The sequence below is a fragment of the Alnus glutinosa genome, chromosome 4 (assembly GCF_958979055.1).
Source record: "Alnus glutinosa chromosome 4, dhAlnGlut1.1, whole genome shotgun sequence".
Lineage (NCBI taxonomy): Eukaryota > Viridiplantae > Streptophyta > Magnoliopsida > Fagales > Betulaceae > Alnus > Alnus glutinosa.
This window is the reverse complement of record NC_084889.1, coordinates 30,984,059-30,998,260: the sequence shown is the minus strand read 5'-3', so window position 1 is coordinate 30,998,260 and position 14,202 is coordinate 30,984,059. Positions and strand designations below refer to the sequence as shown.

Below are 14,202 nucleotides of genomic sequence, written 5' to 3'. Positions count from 1 at the left end.
CTCGGAACTAGTAGAGATCAGATTCAGAGGCTTGTATTAGGAATTAAACATCTAATAGGAACTCATGCACCGGTTCATGGAGATAAAGTGAGGGTGCAGCATAGTGGTTGTACACCCTTTGCGGACATAAAAATGAGCATGATTCCTAGGGATGCCTTTTTTGCAAGTAAAAAGAAGGTGAGTATAGCAGAGTGCCTCGGGGAAGTTTGTGGGGAGCTCATATGTCCATTTCCTCCAGGAGTACCAGCTCTGATCCCTGGTGAGGTTATTACGGAGAAAGCTTTGGATTATCTGCTGGATGTTAGAAGCAAGGGTGTTGTTATTACTGGCGCTTCCGATCCTTTGCTCACTTCCATAGTAGTCTGTAATGTGTAGTATAGACAAATGGATTTTGGCATGTATTCCAAAACAGCAACATCAATGCAAACCAAATATGAATGGATTTTGGTATATAGACAGGGAAATGATATCTATTTTGCTCCTGAATGCAAAGGCTAACATGAAAATGTAGTCGAATATCTTGAAGACTAGGAATTATTGGGAAAAAAAAAATAAGAATATATATATTGAGTACAGAAGCAGCAGAACTGAATCTTTAATTTTTGAGTCTAGGAGGTTCCAAAGGCTCTGTTTCATTGGAGGTGAACGGAGGAAAGTTCGAGATGTTCTTGAGGTTTGAATCTTACTTGGTCGTTTGCTATATACTGTTCTATTTTTTGTGTCCTCTGTAATTTGTTTCTCTACAAATTGGGCAAACCAATCTCGTAATTTTCAAAGCTACGTGCATTTCGTTCTTTCCATAGACATCACATCAAGCACAATGGAGTCATTCTCCAAATCTGTACTGACATACGATTGCCCATTTAACCCCTCCAACCTCCCAACAACTCACTCATCGTTTGAGGCATAACCCACACAACACCAAACAGCAACAACGCACTCCACAACTCTGTAGCAACTATGGATGTAAATAAATCAGTCTGTTCGACAACCTGTTCGGTTTAGCTCGATTCGAATTCGAACTCGAACTCGATACTATAGAAATCGCTCGTTACTGTAAAAACCTGCTCGATTAGTAAGTGTTACATACCCGATTCGATCAATAAAACTTGATAAGGGCTCGTGAGCTCAGTTCATGTAAAGCTCTACTGGATCACTCACCCGGCTTTTTAGTCCGACTCGTTAGCTTGTTCATATGTCTTATATATTACTAAAAATGAATTATATAAATTTAAGCATGTATATTAGAAATTAAGTAATATATGTTACTTAATATTTATGTGTGTGTGTGTGTGTGTATTAGTTAACATACTAACTAGTTAGTTCATAAACTAACATATTATCTAATTTATTAACATATACTAAGTAAATGTAATTAACGATATGTTACTCGATTTTTTTTTGTATTATATATATATATAGTAGTTAACAATAGTCTATAGGTCATTTTTTGATAATATATATACACACACACACACACACACTAAATAAGCATATAGTATACTAGCTAAGTAAATATTGTATTACATATTAATTATAATACTTTGATAATAGTATTTAGTATGTTAAACTAACATATTAAGTTATTAATAGTTAGCATGGAGGTTGTTCACAAACTTGGGCTTGAACTCTGCTTTGATCACACATTGAAAAATTTAGTAGCCTACCTCGAGCTCTAGTTGAGCCGAGCTTGTTCAGTAACCTAACTCGTCTTGGCTCGAATATCATTCTCAACAGCTCGAACTCGCCTGAGTTTTAAACGAGCTAAGCTTGAACACACATTTTATAGCTCAGCTTGAATTCGAGCTCGACTCATAAATGACTTAGTCTTGAAATCTTAAAACTCTACTCATCTCGGCTCGATTACATCCCTAGTAGCAGCCTTACTATACAGGAACAAATGATCGATGGACTCTCCATAAGTCTTACACATATAACACCACTCCATCACAATAATATATTAATATTCCTCTTGCGTAAATTATCCAAATAGGCCATAAGAAGATCCTACATCATTTTCTTTGGCTTGAATAATGCTATTTAGTAGATTGTTATATGACTATAGTACAACTGCAATACCGTGGCTATAAAATCAACCCTTGATTTGTTTTTTTACAATGACTGATTTTCACTACTACATCATCAAGTTGTTTGTTACTCGTATAATAATATACTAAGTAACATTATTCTTAATGCTAAGCAATTCAATAGTTTCCTTCCTTAACAACTAAACACTTTATCATCAATGGACCATAAATAGTCATAGTAATCCTCTAACCGAAACAAATAGAAGAAAATTCAAAACTCACCGGAATCAACAGACGTGCAAATGCTCATACACTTGAATAAGGAGGTCATGCAATTTGATTTTGTCATATGAAGGTGGCCGATCACCCACAAATGATTTGAGGTTGGTTTTCGGGCACCCTTATTTAGCTATTTGGGGTGGTCGAATCACTCTCAACATATAGTCATGGGCTGTTTCGGCCACCTCTAAGCCGGCCATAGGGAGTGGTCAAGCTATTCCTTTTGGCCCAATCAGGGTGACCGTCATTTGGGGACAATCGAACAACTCTCAATGGTCATAAGCCTAGATCGGCCATAAAAGGTTGTCGAGTCACCCACAATTATTATTATTTTTTTAATTTCTTTTTACACTTTACTCTCAAAGCATTTTTGGGAGTTTAAGGGCTAAAAAGTCACGTGTGGGTGACTTAATTTCCGTCCAAACAAACAGAAAAACTTAACAAATAGGCTACATTGTCAAAGTTTTATAGTTTGTGGGGTTCAAAACTTTTGAGGTTAAAATGCCAAAATAATGATCTTTGAGAGGTAAAATGTATTTTTTTTTCCATGCTTTAAAAGTGATAAATACTTATGTAAAAAATCATAAGCATTTTATTTGAAAATAATCTCCTTGCTTAAGCTTTATGGATTGCTTTAAGTATTCTTGAATGCTAGGATCGAAATTAGTCCAGCCTCTCTCATTAGTGGTCAACCCTAATCGAATCTCTGGGTTAGTCGCGACCACCAAATCAAGTGGGCTCGACCAACCCTGCGTACGGTTGGGAGTGGTGCTGACCAAGAGAAGGTGTGCAATTTTTTTTTCTGACCTATAGTAAGTAAGGTGTGAGTAAAATGGGAGTATAGGTAGAATTTACTCCTGAGCAATTATTTTTTCAACTTATTAATGTTTTTAGTATGTAAAATGTGCTTATGTCTGAAGTGAACGGTCTATGTTTGTTAGTACAGTTTCCGGTATAGTGTGAACACGGCTCGTGCTTCTAAGTTCTTCGCTCTTTCCAAGAATCAAGCAAAACAAGTAAACCTCAGAGACCCTTTTGGGGGTCTCGCTTCGATGTCTAAGTTAACTTATGAGAATAATCTTCTACTTAATCCGAAAGATTCAGTCTTAGTTTATACTTGGGGTTGGGGCCTATTTATAGGTTGCATGATCTACACCCTTACTGCTAGGGTTTCCTTATCAACTTCCGAGCGAGATCTTTGGCAACAAATTCGGGATTAGCTTCAATCTCGGATTTTCAGGGACTAGGCTCAATCTTAAGAGATCTAAACCATAACGTCTATCTTAGTTCGTTGGATTCTAATCCAGATTTCCTGGGATGGGGTTGGTACCTGAGTTCTCGAGACATGTCTATGCCGGGCCTTGGCTTGCTAAGTTGAATTTCGTTCCCAGGATGTCTGCATTCTTGGGACCCAATCTAATTATACCTCATGTCTCGTATTCTCGGGAATCGCTACATGGTGTCTATCTCCCGGGATATGACTATCCTGGGAGTCCTACTATATTGGCTGCTTAGTATGTACCTCTTAGGATAGGACTTTCTTAGGAGTTTTGCTATTTCTCGCTCTTGGGCCAGTACTGACCTGAAGGCCCATGATTCTAAGGATTGGCCGATCTGAGTGGGATTATTCCCAACAATTACCTTCTAATTCCCTTATTTGAGGCATTCAGATAATGGGAATTCTTTGTCTCAACAAGTTCGAGCTTTTTCCTGATACCCGTATGGTTGTCTTTCTATCTCCAAGGATAGAACTACCCAGGAGTTTTGCTTGCTGAAAACTTGCAAAACTAAGGGTTAAATCCGACCCCTCCCCCCCATTGTTCCTTGTTTCCTCTACAAGATTGTCTCCCTGGCTACCTTCTGAAAACCTGTAAAATATAAGGGTTAAATTTGACCCCCAATTCTTCCTTGTTTTCTCTGTAGGGTTGTCTCCCTGGCTACCTACTGAAAACCTGCAAAATCTAAGGGTTAACCCCCCCCCCCCCCCCCCCCCCCCCCCCACCCCAATTCTTCCTTGTTTCTTTGCAGGGTTGTCTCCCTGGCTACCTTATGAAATCTTGCAAAACTGAGGGTTACATCCGACCCCCCATTCTTCCTTGTTTTCTCTGCAGGGTTGTCTCCTTGGATACCTACTAAAAACCTACAAAATCTAAGGGTTAATCTGACCCCTCATTCTTCCTTGTTTTTTCTCTGCAGAGTTGTCTCCTTGGCTCCTGAATAGCTTCCTTGTACCTGTAAATCCGCAAAACCGAGACTTGAAAACCGATGGTCGTCTCTCTTGTTTTTCCCAAGGTTGTCTCCCTGCCTTGTCTTTCCCAGGGTTGTCTTCCTGCCTTCTTGCTGAAAACCTACAAAATCTAATGGTTAACTTCGACCCCCCATTCTTCCTTGTTTTCTCTGCAAGGTTGTCTCCCTGGTTCCCAGTGTAGGACTAACCGAGAGACTTGCCTTCTGCTAGGGGTTTAATCTGACCTTTCGTGCTTGCTTTCTCCTGAAAACCTGATTCCTTCCTGTAAAAGAAGTGATGATAAGTGTCGAATATTGCACATTCAAGCCCCTTAACTTATATATGTTAATTCCTTAGCATTGTTATTTGTTTGATTTTGTGTTGTTTTAATGTTTTCAGGTTTTAAATAAAGATGCAATTAATTCCATTAATTTTGGGCTTAAAGCACATTTTGAGAAGACCTAGAAGATATGTTTAAGCTTAACCAATCATAATAGAATACCTATATGATGTGGTTAAGTTTAATCAAATCAAGTGAAGGATTAAATCGGAATTTCTCCACTAAGAGTCAAAATCGGATTGGATTCAAATTTGGATTCTGCATATGTCTCAGTGTTTGGATCATAACTTTTGATTCAGATATTGGATTTCAATAAAATTGGTGTCGTTGGAAAGATAATTAAAAATTAAACAAATATGTCAGAAATAGTCTTTCCCTAATTCGGATGTTTACTATGCCAAAATCTCCCCGTAATAAAAGACCGTAATCCTGGCCGAATTTGGAATCCTTTTCCTACTTGGATTGAAGTTTCAATCTCCTACTTGGACAAGAAGACTCAAGAGCAATTTTTATGGAATTCCAAGGGCTTCTAGGACTTGTGTGCTCCCTATAAATAGACTCCTAAGCTTCAAGAGAAGGTGTGCTTGGTGCTTGGTGCTTGGTGCTTGGGCTTGTGCTTAGATTTAGACAGAAAATTCTTCTCGGAGGCCTGACAAGTTGAAGAGGAGAAGAATATGGCAGGAGGCCATCCCAGCACCACGATGAGCGGTTAAATTCCTAATAGGGTGTTGATGTAGCCCTTTCCAAGTAACAATGGTTTAATTGTATTTTAGTTTGAGATTTTCTCTATGCATGATGGTTGTATAATTGTGAGAATTGATTTTAATGTTTATATTCAATCATTATGAATTTCTTATCTTGTCTTAGAAAGTCTTTTATATTGATTGAACTCAATCCTTCATATTTTCTGTGATTATGTGAATGATTGTTATACAACGGTTTTAAATATATGATCAAGAGGATTAGATAGACCATGCCTAGGAAAGACGGATTGTACTACACCCTAGTTTAGTGTAATTTAGGTAGACAGTCCGTGCCAACCAAAGATGGGTTATACTATTCCATTGATTGTGTGTATATCCTATTAAAGACGTAGCTAGTCCATGCCTAGGGAAGACGGGTCGTACCGCATCTTAGTGGTTAGGTGGACGGTCCGTGCCAACCGAAGATGGATTATACTTATTCTTTAGAGGTAATTTCTTGACTACTCGAGTGAGACGAGCCCTTTATCATGCATAGTATGAATTTTCCTTATTAATTTACGATTGACCATTGTTATGAGGTGAGTGGTGAAATCAATCCCCTATTCTTTATCTCATCCATATTATCTTTAATTTTATGTCTTTTACTTTTATGTATTTATTTTAAGAAAACAAAAATCAAATATCTTTTAAATTAAGTTATTTTTAATCTTGAAAAACTTGATAGCAATTCCTACGCAGTCCTTGAGGTTCGACACCCTCTCTATAGCCTTATCCTACAAGGATTCGTCCTATTGCAAGTGGTTATTTATTATTGATATATTTTGGTAAACAAAAGACCACATCAAGTGACATCAATGGGTTCTCGGTCTCTAGACCGAGAACGCTCCGATGCTTAAGTCAGCTTTATTCTTTTATTCTGAAAAATACTTATTCCCAAAATTTGGGAATCTTTCTTGTCTTTACTATACCTGAAATAATAACATTGTTCTTTGAAACATAACTTAAAGTAATAAGAGTCTTGTCCAGGACTCCTGACTAGCCTTACAACCTGACTACTTGATCTCGGCTATAACCTATTGTGGTCTTGGCTCTCCACGCCGCGGGCTCCTGCTTCTCTGGTCTTCCCTTCTTTTCTCATCCTCCTGGGGATCATTCTCCTAATCCTTCTCTTCTCGCTGACGGTCTTGGGGATAATAATCATGTGGCTGCTGGCCTCGGGGCTAGTAGTCTCGGTGATTTTGGGGTCAGTTATTTTCGGGCTAAATCCTTTGCTCCTAAGAATTAGATTAGCTTGTCATTCTTTATGAGCTCCTCTTTCAACAAACTCATGGTTATGCACCCCTCGGTGCGATGTCCTGTTTGTTCATGGAAATCACAATATTTACCTTCATTCATCTGATGAGGGTTACCTGGTATTTTTGGGGGTCGGCAAAACTCTGGGTCTCTCCTGATTTCCATGAGGACTTCTGATATTTCGGCATTCAGAGGTGTAAAGTTGTAATCTTTGAATTTCTTTACCGGCGTTTGATCTTCCCTGTCAACCTTTCTGGATTCTTTTCTTTTTCTTTCCGGAGACCTATCTCGGGATGGTCATGAACTGGCCATAGCCTTCAACGTTTCTTCTTGACTAATGTATTCCTCTACTTTATCTATCGGTCCTTGCAAGGTGCTCAGTTGCTTCCGGGTCAACTTCTTCGTCAGAGGCTCCTCAGATGAAATGCCCTCATAAAGGGTGGCATAAACCATGTCCTCGGTAGGCTCTTCAACTGCCATCTTCTCCCGATTGAACCAGTCACCAGGTCACAAACTCCTTAAGAGTTTCGCTGGTGCAATCTTACAAATATCCGGATAGCTTCTTTCGTGTCCGGAAAGCCAGGAATCCCATCAAGAATGTCTTGCTTAACTCTTTGAATGTGTTAACAAAGTTGGGAGGAGGTCTTCTGAACCAGTCCTGGGCATTCCTTGAGAGAGTCAGAGGGAAGGCCCGACATGCAACTTCATCGGATGTCTTGTGAAGGTCTAGGTGAGCTCGAAAATTCTCCAAGTGGTCAAGAGGATCTCCATCTCCATCGTAACTCATGATTTGAGGGACCTTGAACTTCTCGGGTAGTCTAAAATCTACTACCCATCTGGTGAAGGGTGAGTGGATACCCGACAAGAGCCTGTCCACAACTATGGACTTATTGTTATCCTTCCTTCCCTTCTCCATATTCGTACATCTTCTCTCCAGCTCCGCAACAATTCTGCTGAGATCTTCCGCATCTTCCCATCGGTATCCGTGACGGTTGGCCCTTTCGTTCCTTAATTCTTGGGGGTGATTTTCAAAAAAATTATCCTCCTGGTGATCATCTTCCCGAAGATCACGGACGTTAGTTCGGTTGTTCTACTATTCTTCTTAATGCTCATTCTGATTCACCTTGGGTTGGGATTGTTCTTAAATCCTTAGCAATAACTATTCTTTCTGCTATGTCAAAGCTTCCATCCGAGCTTCTAGTGCCGCTTTGCGATCCTGATCTCCACCTCCCGGGGGAGGGAACATTGGAGGTAGTGGATTATTTTGAATCCCTGGATTCGGGTTGGGCTGGAGAATCTGCTCCGGCTTTGATCTCCTTTGCCAGTTGGCTTGGCTTTCAGAGCTTGTGTTCATTAGCATTGCGATTTATCCATGTGTATATGTACGAGAACAAATATCTTTCCCACAGAAGGCGACAAATTGTTAGTACAGTTTCTGGTATGGTGTGAACATGGCTTGTGCTTCTAAGCTCTTCACTCTTTCCAAGAATCCTGCAAAACAAGTAAACCTCAGAGACCCTTTCCGGGGGTCTCGCTCCGATGCCTAAGTTAGCTTCTTGGAATAATCGTCTGCTTAATTCGAAAGATTCAGTCTCAGTTTATACCTGGGGTTTATGCCTATTTATAGGTTGAATGATCTGCACCCTTATTGCTAGAGTTTCCTTATCAACTTCTGAGCGAGATCTTTGGAAATGAATTTGAGATAAGCTTATAACCCGGATTTTTAGGGATGGGGCACGATCTCAAGAGATCTGAATTGTAACGTCTATCTTAGTTTGTGGGATTCTAATCCGAATTTCCTGTGACTAATCTGGATTTCCTGGGATGCGGTTGATACATGAGTTCCCAAAACATTCTTATCCCGAGCCTTGGCTGGCTAAGTTGAATCTTGGTCCCGGGATGTCTGCATTCCCGAGACCCAATTTGATTATACCTCATGTCCTATATTCTTGAGAATAGCTACCTAATGTCTATCTTCTGGAATAGGATTATCCCAGGAGTCCTGCTTTTTTGGCTGCTTAGTATATACCTTTTGGGATAGGACTTTCTCGGGAGTTCTGCTATTTCTCCTTCTTGCGCCGATACTGACCCGAAGGCTCATTATTCTAAGGATGGGCCAATTTGAGTGTGATTATTCCCAACAATGTTAATTCTAAATGGATAAATACTACAAAAAAACTGTTTTTGAATAATAAAAAAAAAAAAAATAAGTTGGGATAACTTCACAAAAGAGCATCGAATTATACGTTGTTTTGAGATAAGTGTACTGAACTAGCAAACGTCTTAAACTGGAGTATCCAAGTTTTCAAATGTCTCATTTAAAGGTATTCCGTTAGGATTTGCTGTTAAATCCTAACGGAGTACCTAAACTACCCCTATTTTTTTTTAGGAAAAAAAAAAAAAAAAAAAAATGCTAGGATCTAGGTGTTGATCAGAATTTAACGAAATTTGCAAAAATACACATGCCTAAATCTTTGAAAAATTATATATTTTTTTTAAAAAAAAAATAAAAATAAACACATGAGTATTTTGAAAATTTTTGCAGGATTTAACAGCACATCCTAATGGAGTACCCTTAAGTGAAACATTTGGAAACTTGGATACCCTATTTTGAAATGTTTGCTAGTTCAATACGTTTATCTCAAAAAGACGTATAATTCGATACTCTTTGATGAAGTTATCACAAAATAAGTTTCATTGTGATTTCTTCATGTTTTAATTGGTTATAGGTTTTCAAAACATCATTTTTGGAGTTTCAATTTTTTTTTTTTCATAAGCGTCACAATACTCTACATGGAAAATACTACACTTACACCCACTTTTTATACCTTCACGTGGCAATACTTACATCACATTTTTTTTCCCCTCTCTGTTACTGCCACCGTTCGAAATCGGCAACGTTCGGTCCAACGGCGCGGAGGGTTGGGAAAGGAAGATGGCCGAGTTCAAGCGTTGCAGAGGGTCGGGAACGAAGGCGTGCGGGGGTTTCTGGTGTGCGGAGGGAGGCAGAGACACTCGGGACGGCCGGTGAAGCTTGGGTTTCGACCACGGGACGGTCGGGTTGGCCAGCAATGCTTAGGTTTCGGCCGAACGCGTGGTTTTCGACTTCTCCTTCCACGGCCGGCTGTGTGGTCCGTGCCTCTATGTGGTGTAGGTGTTGCCACGTTAGGGTGTAAAAAGTGGGTGTAGGTTTAGTAGCTCTCATATTACATTTTACGGTTCCCAATTATTCATCTAATATATTTGTTTTTTTAAAAGAAAATTGTTCCATTTTTTTTTCTGCATAATTTCACAACTAAATGCACCGTCCGGCCGTTTGGACAGCAGTGGCAGTACCAGGATAATTCCTCTCTCTCTCTCTCTCTCTCCAGTAAAATCTGCAAACCAATGAGTCACTGACGATTACTTCAAATACAATGCTTTCGTGTTCCTCAACCTCGTTGGACCATGTAACTCTCTCTCTCTCTCTCTCTCTCGTATGCATTACGATATTGAGTCTCTCTTGTTTATATTTTCCTTTCTTTGCGTGTTTGGTGCAGAGTTTTCACTTGGGTTTTTCTAATAACCGGAGTTTGGGAACTTTTAGAAGATCAAGAGTTTGTCATTCTGAGGTGGGTTGGTTACTTTTCCTTTCAACTTTCAAGACAACTGCTTTCATAGTAATGCTTGTTTGGCTGCTGAGAAAACGGATGAAAGGAAGGTCTTTAATACCCTTTTTTCTTTTCCTGTATAAGTAATGATAAAATAAGGGTCATCCAAATTGAACTTTCTGCTTATTGTCTAATGTACTTTTAATGTCCAATTCCTTTTATTTTTTTATTTTAATGGTCTGAAATTTTATGGAATTCTGCTCTTCTATTCGTTGTCTTGTTTGTTTGTGTTTGCTTCAATTACTTTATACTCTTTTCTCAGTTTCTCTTTGATTCACCCCACTTACTTTTGTGCTTGTGTTGCATAATGCATAGTAATTAATGTTTGTTTCTGTTTTTTTTTTTTTTTTTTTTCCCATCTTTTTGTGTAACATTTTAGTGGCTGTTATGAATCTATAGATTAACGTTTGAATGATTTTGGCCTATGTTGTGTACCTTGGAAATTTGAATGTTGTTTTCATTTCTTCTGCTATGCTTACGATCGAAGCATTCAAGAGGATGGCAACCATATATTGATCTTACATCACAATTTATGATAATGGCTCCAACTTTTTTGGATGTTACATTCAAGATGGCGGATTTGTACCTTCAGCACATGTAAAATGAAAATGGGTCCTTCAATTTGCATGGTACAAGAAAAGAGGCCCTGAATAGCTTTTTGGATCATAAGTTTTGGTTAATATCCCAATGGGTGAGCATCAAATATTTTATAGCTCATTTATCCATCCAAAATTGTCACCATAAAAAATTTGTGCATGTTTAATTGAAGGTCTAAATTAACATGTAATATCTGTCTAGCATTATAATGAGATACTTTTGAAAACATTATCTAAGAATAAGTTTTAAGGTACAAAACTTGTGGGATTACAAGAGGACTTTTTTTTTTTTTTTTTCTAAATCATACACATCCAGGTTATATTTTACTTTTTACAGAAATTGTACAGGTGATGTAGGCTTGAGGCCAAAGCAGCATCTTATGTTGAAAAATCTATAGATTCCCTCTGTTAATAGTAATCAATAATCAATATTTAATTACTTATCAAAAAAAAAATAGTAATCAATATTTAATTGTTATTGCAGAGGGAAGAGGGGGAAAGAAAAATCAGTAGAAAAAAAAAAGTCTTACAATTCAATTCCTCTGTTTGAAGGATCAAAAGGTTCAGGAATGATGGTTCTGTTATATTTGAGCTTTGAAAAACTATCAGAACTTGAGGAGTTTCATTAAAAGTGAACCGATAAAAGAATACATTGCCATCTAATGGGTTTAGAAGTTGCTTGACCACTTGCTGTTTATGTATCATAATGCCTCAATCTCTTCTTGATAATGTCATGCAGGAAAGTAGCGTTATAAAGCCAGGGAATAAGCAAGACAATGGCACTATTATAGTGCACAACAAGTTCGTCTCAAAGGATGATCTTCTAATTTCCCACTCTCCAATATCCCAGCAAGATAGCCCGCCTCCTTTGGTTAGTGCATTGAAAGCTTCCGCCGAACAAAGTGTTGCCAGTTTTCACTTCCCTGGGCATAACAGAGGACGCGCTGCTCCATCTTCATTAACTCAGCTAATTGGTTTAAGACCATTTGTTCATGATTTGCCTGAGCTTCCGGAGCTTGATAATCTCTTTTCTCCAGAGGGGCCTATTTTAGATGCACAAAGACAAGCAGCCAAACTCTTTGGATCATCAGAGACATGGTTTCTTGTTGGAGGTACCACTTGTGGAGTCCAAGCAGCAATAATGGCAACTTGTTCTCCGGGAGAATCTCTAATTCTTCCTCGGAATTCCCATATATCAGCTATATCTGCCATGGTATTATCAGGTGCACAACCTAAGTACATCATTCCTCAGTATGATTTTGCCTGGGACATTGCTGGTGGCGCGACTTCATCCCAGGCAAGTTTATAATACTTGGGTCCATGTTCAAAGCATTGTTAACATGTATTGTCTTTTCACCTTTAAAGGAAGTTTATTGCTGATAAGAATTGGAATTCCAGTGTAACCTTTGGATAAAAAAGTTAAAATGATCAAGATGATGTAATTCTAAAATGTTTAATTTAAAGAGAGAAAAAAAGATCATCATGATGACCTTTTCTTTGTCTCTTTCATTTTAACAGCCTTTTTTTCTACTCAAACTATATATTATGAATCAAGATGGTCATTTTTACAGGTAGAGCAAGCAATCAAGGAATTAGAGATGGAAGGTCGAAAGGCAGCTGCAGTTTTCATCACTTCCCCTACTTATCATGGTATATGCAGCAACTTGACGGAGATTTCCGAGCTCTGTCATTCTCATGGAATTCCTTTGATTGTGGATGAGGCTCATGGGGCACATCTAGGATTTCATCCCCAGCTGCCTAATTCAGCCCTCCAGCAAGGAGCTGATCTGGCTGTACAGTCTACTCATAAAGTCCTATGCTCTCTTACGCAGTCATCGATGCTACACATGTCGGGGAATATTGTAGATAGCGAAAGAATCCATAGATGTCTCCAAACTCTTCAAAGCAGTAGCCCTAGTTATTTGCTTTTAGCATCGTTAGATGCTGCTAGAGCTCAATTAAGTGAAAACCCAGACACTATATTCATCAAAGCAATGGAATTGGCCTTTGAAGCAAAATATTTGATCAAAGAAATACCAGGCATTTCAGTGCTTGACCTTGCAAGCTTTTCTAACTTTCCTGCCATTGATCCTTTGCGACTCACTATTGGTTTTTGGCAGCTTGGCTTGTCTGGTTATGAAGCAGATGAGATGTTATGTAGTGATCATGGGATCATTTGTGAACTTGTTGGGACTCGATCTATTACTTTTGCAATAAACCTTGGAACTAGTAGAGATCATATTCAGAGGCTTGTATTAGGAATTAAACATCTAACAGGAACTCATGCACCAGTTCATGGAGATAAAGGGAGGGTGCTGCATAGTGGTTGTACACCCTTTGCGGACGTAAAAATGAGCTTGATTCCCAGGGATGCCTTTTTTGCTAGTAAAAAGAAGGTGAGTATAGCAGAGTGCCTCGGGGAAGTTTGTGGGGAGCTCATATGTCCATATCCACCAGGAATACCAGTTCTGATCCCTGGTGAGGTTATTACGGAGAAAGCTTTGGATTATCTGCTGGATGTTAGAAGCAAGGGTGCTGTTATTACTGGCGCTTCTGATCCTTTGCTCACTTCCATAGTAGTCTGTAATGTGTAGTATAGACAAATGGATTTTGGCATATATTCCAAAACAGCAACATCAATGCAAACTAAATATGAATGGATTTTGGTATATAGACAGGGAAATGATATCTATTTTGCTCCTGAATGCAAAGGCTAATCAAATATCTTGAAGACTTGGAATTATTGGGAAAAAAAAAAATTATATATATATTGAGTGCAGAAGCAGCATAACTGAATCTTTAATTTTTGAGTCTAGGAGGTTCCAAAGGCTCTGTTTCATTGGAGGTGAACGGAGGAAAGTTGGACATGTTCTTGTGGCTTGAATCTTACTTGGTCGTTTGCTATATACAGTTCTATTTTTCGTGTCCTCACGACCGACTTGACTTTTTACCCAAGGCCATAAGAAGATCATCTTTTTTATAAGTAATGTATATTTCGAAATAAGGGACTGTATACAGAATACCCCTAATTCATAGAGAAAAAGCAAAAATCTAAAAAATTAGAAAAAGTACATTTAGACAAAGTA

At 38.6% G+C, this 14,202-nt stretch overlaps 2 protein-coding genes across 2 annotated transcripts in view; both read left to right on the top strand.

Moving 5' to 3' along the window:
* LOC133865428 (uncharacterized) overlaps positions 1-511 on the top strand; it is a 6,038-nt gene extending 5,527 nt beyond the window's left edge. The window contains exon 4 of the mRNA XM_062301834.1: positions 1-511. This exon is cut by the window's left edge and continues 648 nt beyond it. Coding sequence (XP_062157818.1) covers positions 1-375 — 375 coding nt within the window. The 3' untranslated portion in view covers positions 376-511.
* Positions 512-10,025: 9,514 nt separating this feature from the next.
* On the top strand, positions 10,026-13,840 carry LOC133866037 (uncharacterized). Its single transcript, XM_062302601.1, has 4 exons — positions 10,026-10,319; positions 10,410-10,481; positions 11,856-12,413; positions 12,688-13,840. Exons 1-4 carry the CDS (start codon positions 10,287-10,289, stop codon positions 13,708-13,710), a joined length of 1,686 nt encoding a protein of 561 aa, XP_062158585.1. The 5' UTR covers positions 10,026-10,286; the 3' UTR covers positions 13,711-13,840.
* The last annotated feature ends 362 nt before the right edge of the window (positions 13,841-14,202 follow it).

What these genes read in the sequence shown, in the direction of transcription:
- LOC133866037 (XM_062302601.1), top strand. Translation starts at nt 10,287, where the DNA reads ATGCTTTCGTGTTCCTCAACCTCGTTGGACCAT. An exon ending in CCTCAACCTCGTTGGACCAT is followed by an intron (nt 10,320 to 10,409) that starts GTAACTCTCTCT and finishes TGTTTGGTGCAG; the next exon opens with AGTTTTCACTTGGGTTTTTC. An exon ending in GTGGCGCGACTTCATCCCAG is followed by an intron (nt 12,414 to 12,687) that starts GCAAGTTTATAA and finishes TCATTTTTACAG; the next exon opens with GTAGAGCAAGCAATCAAGGA.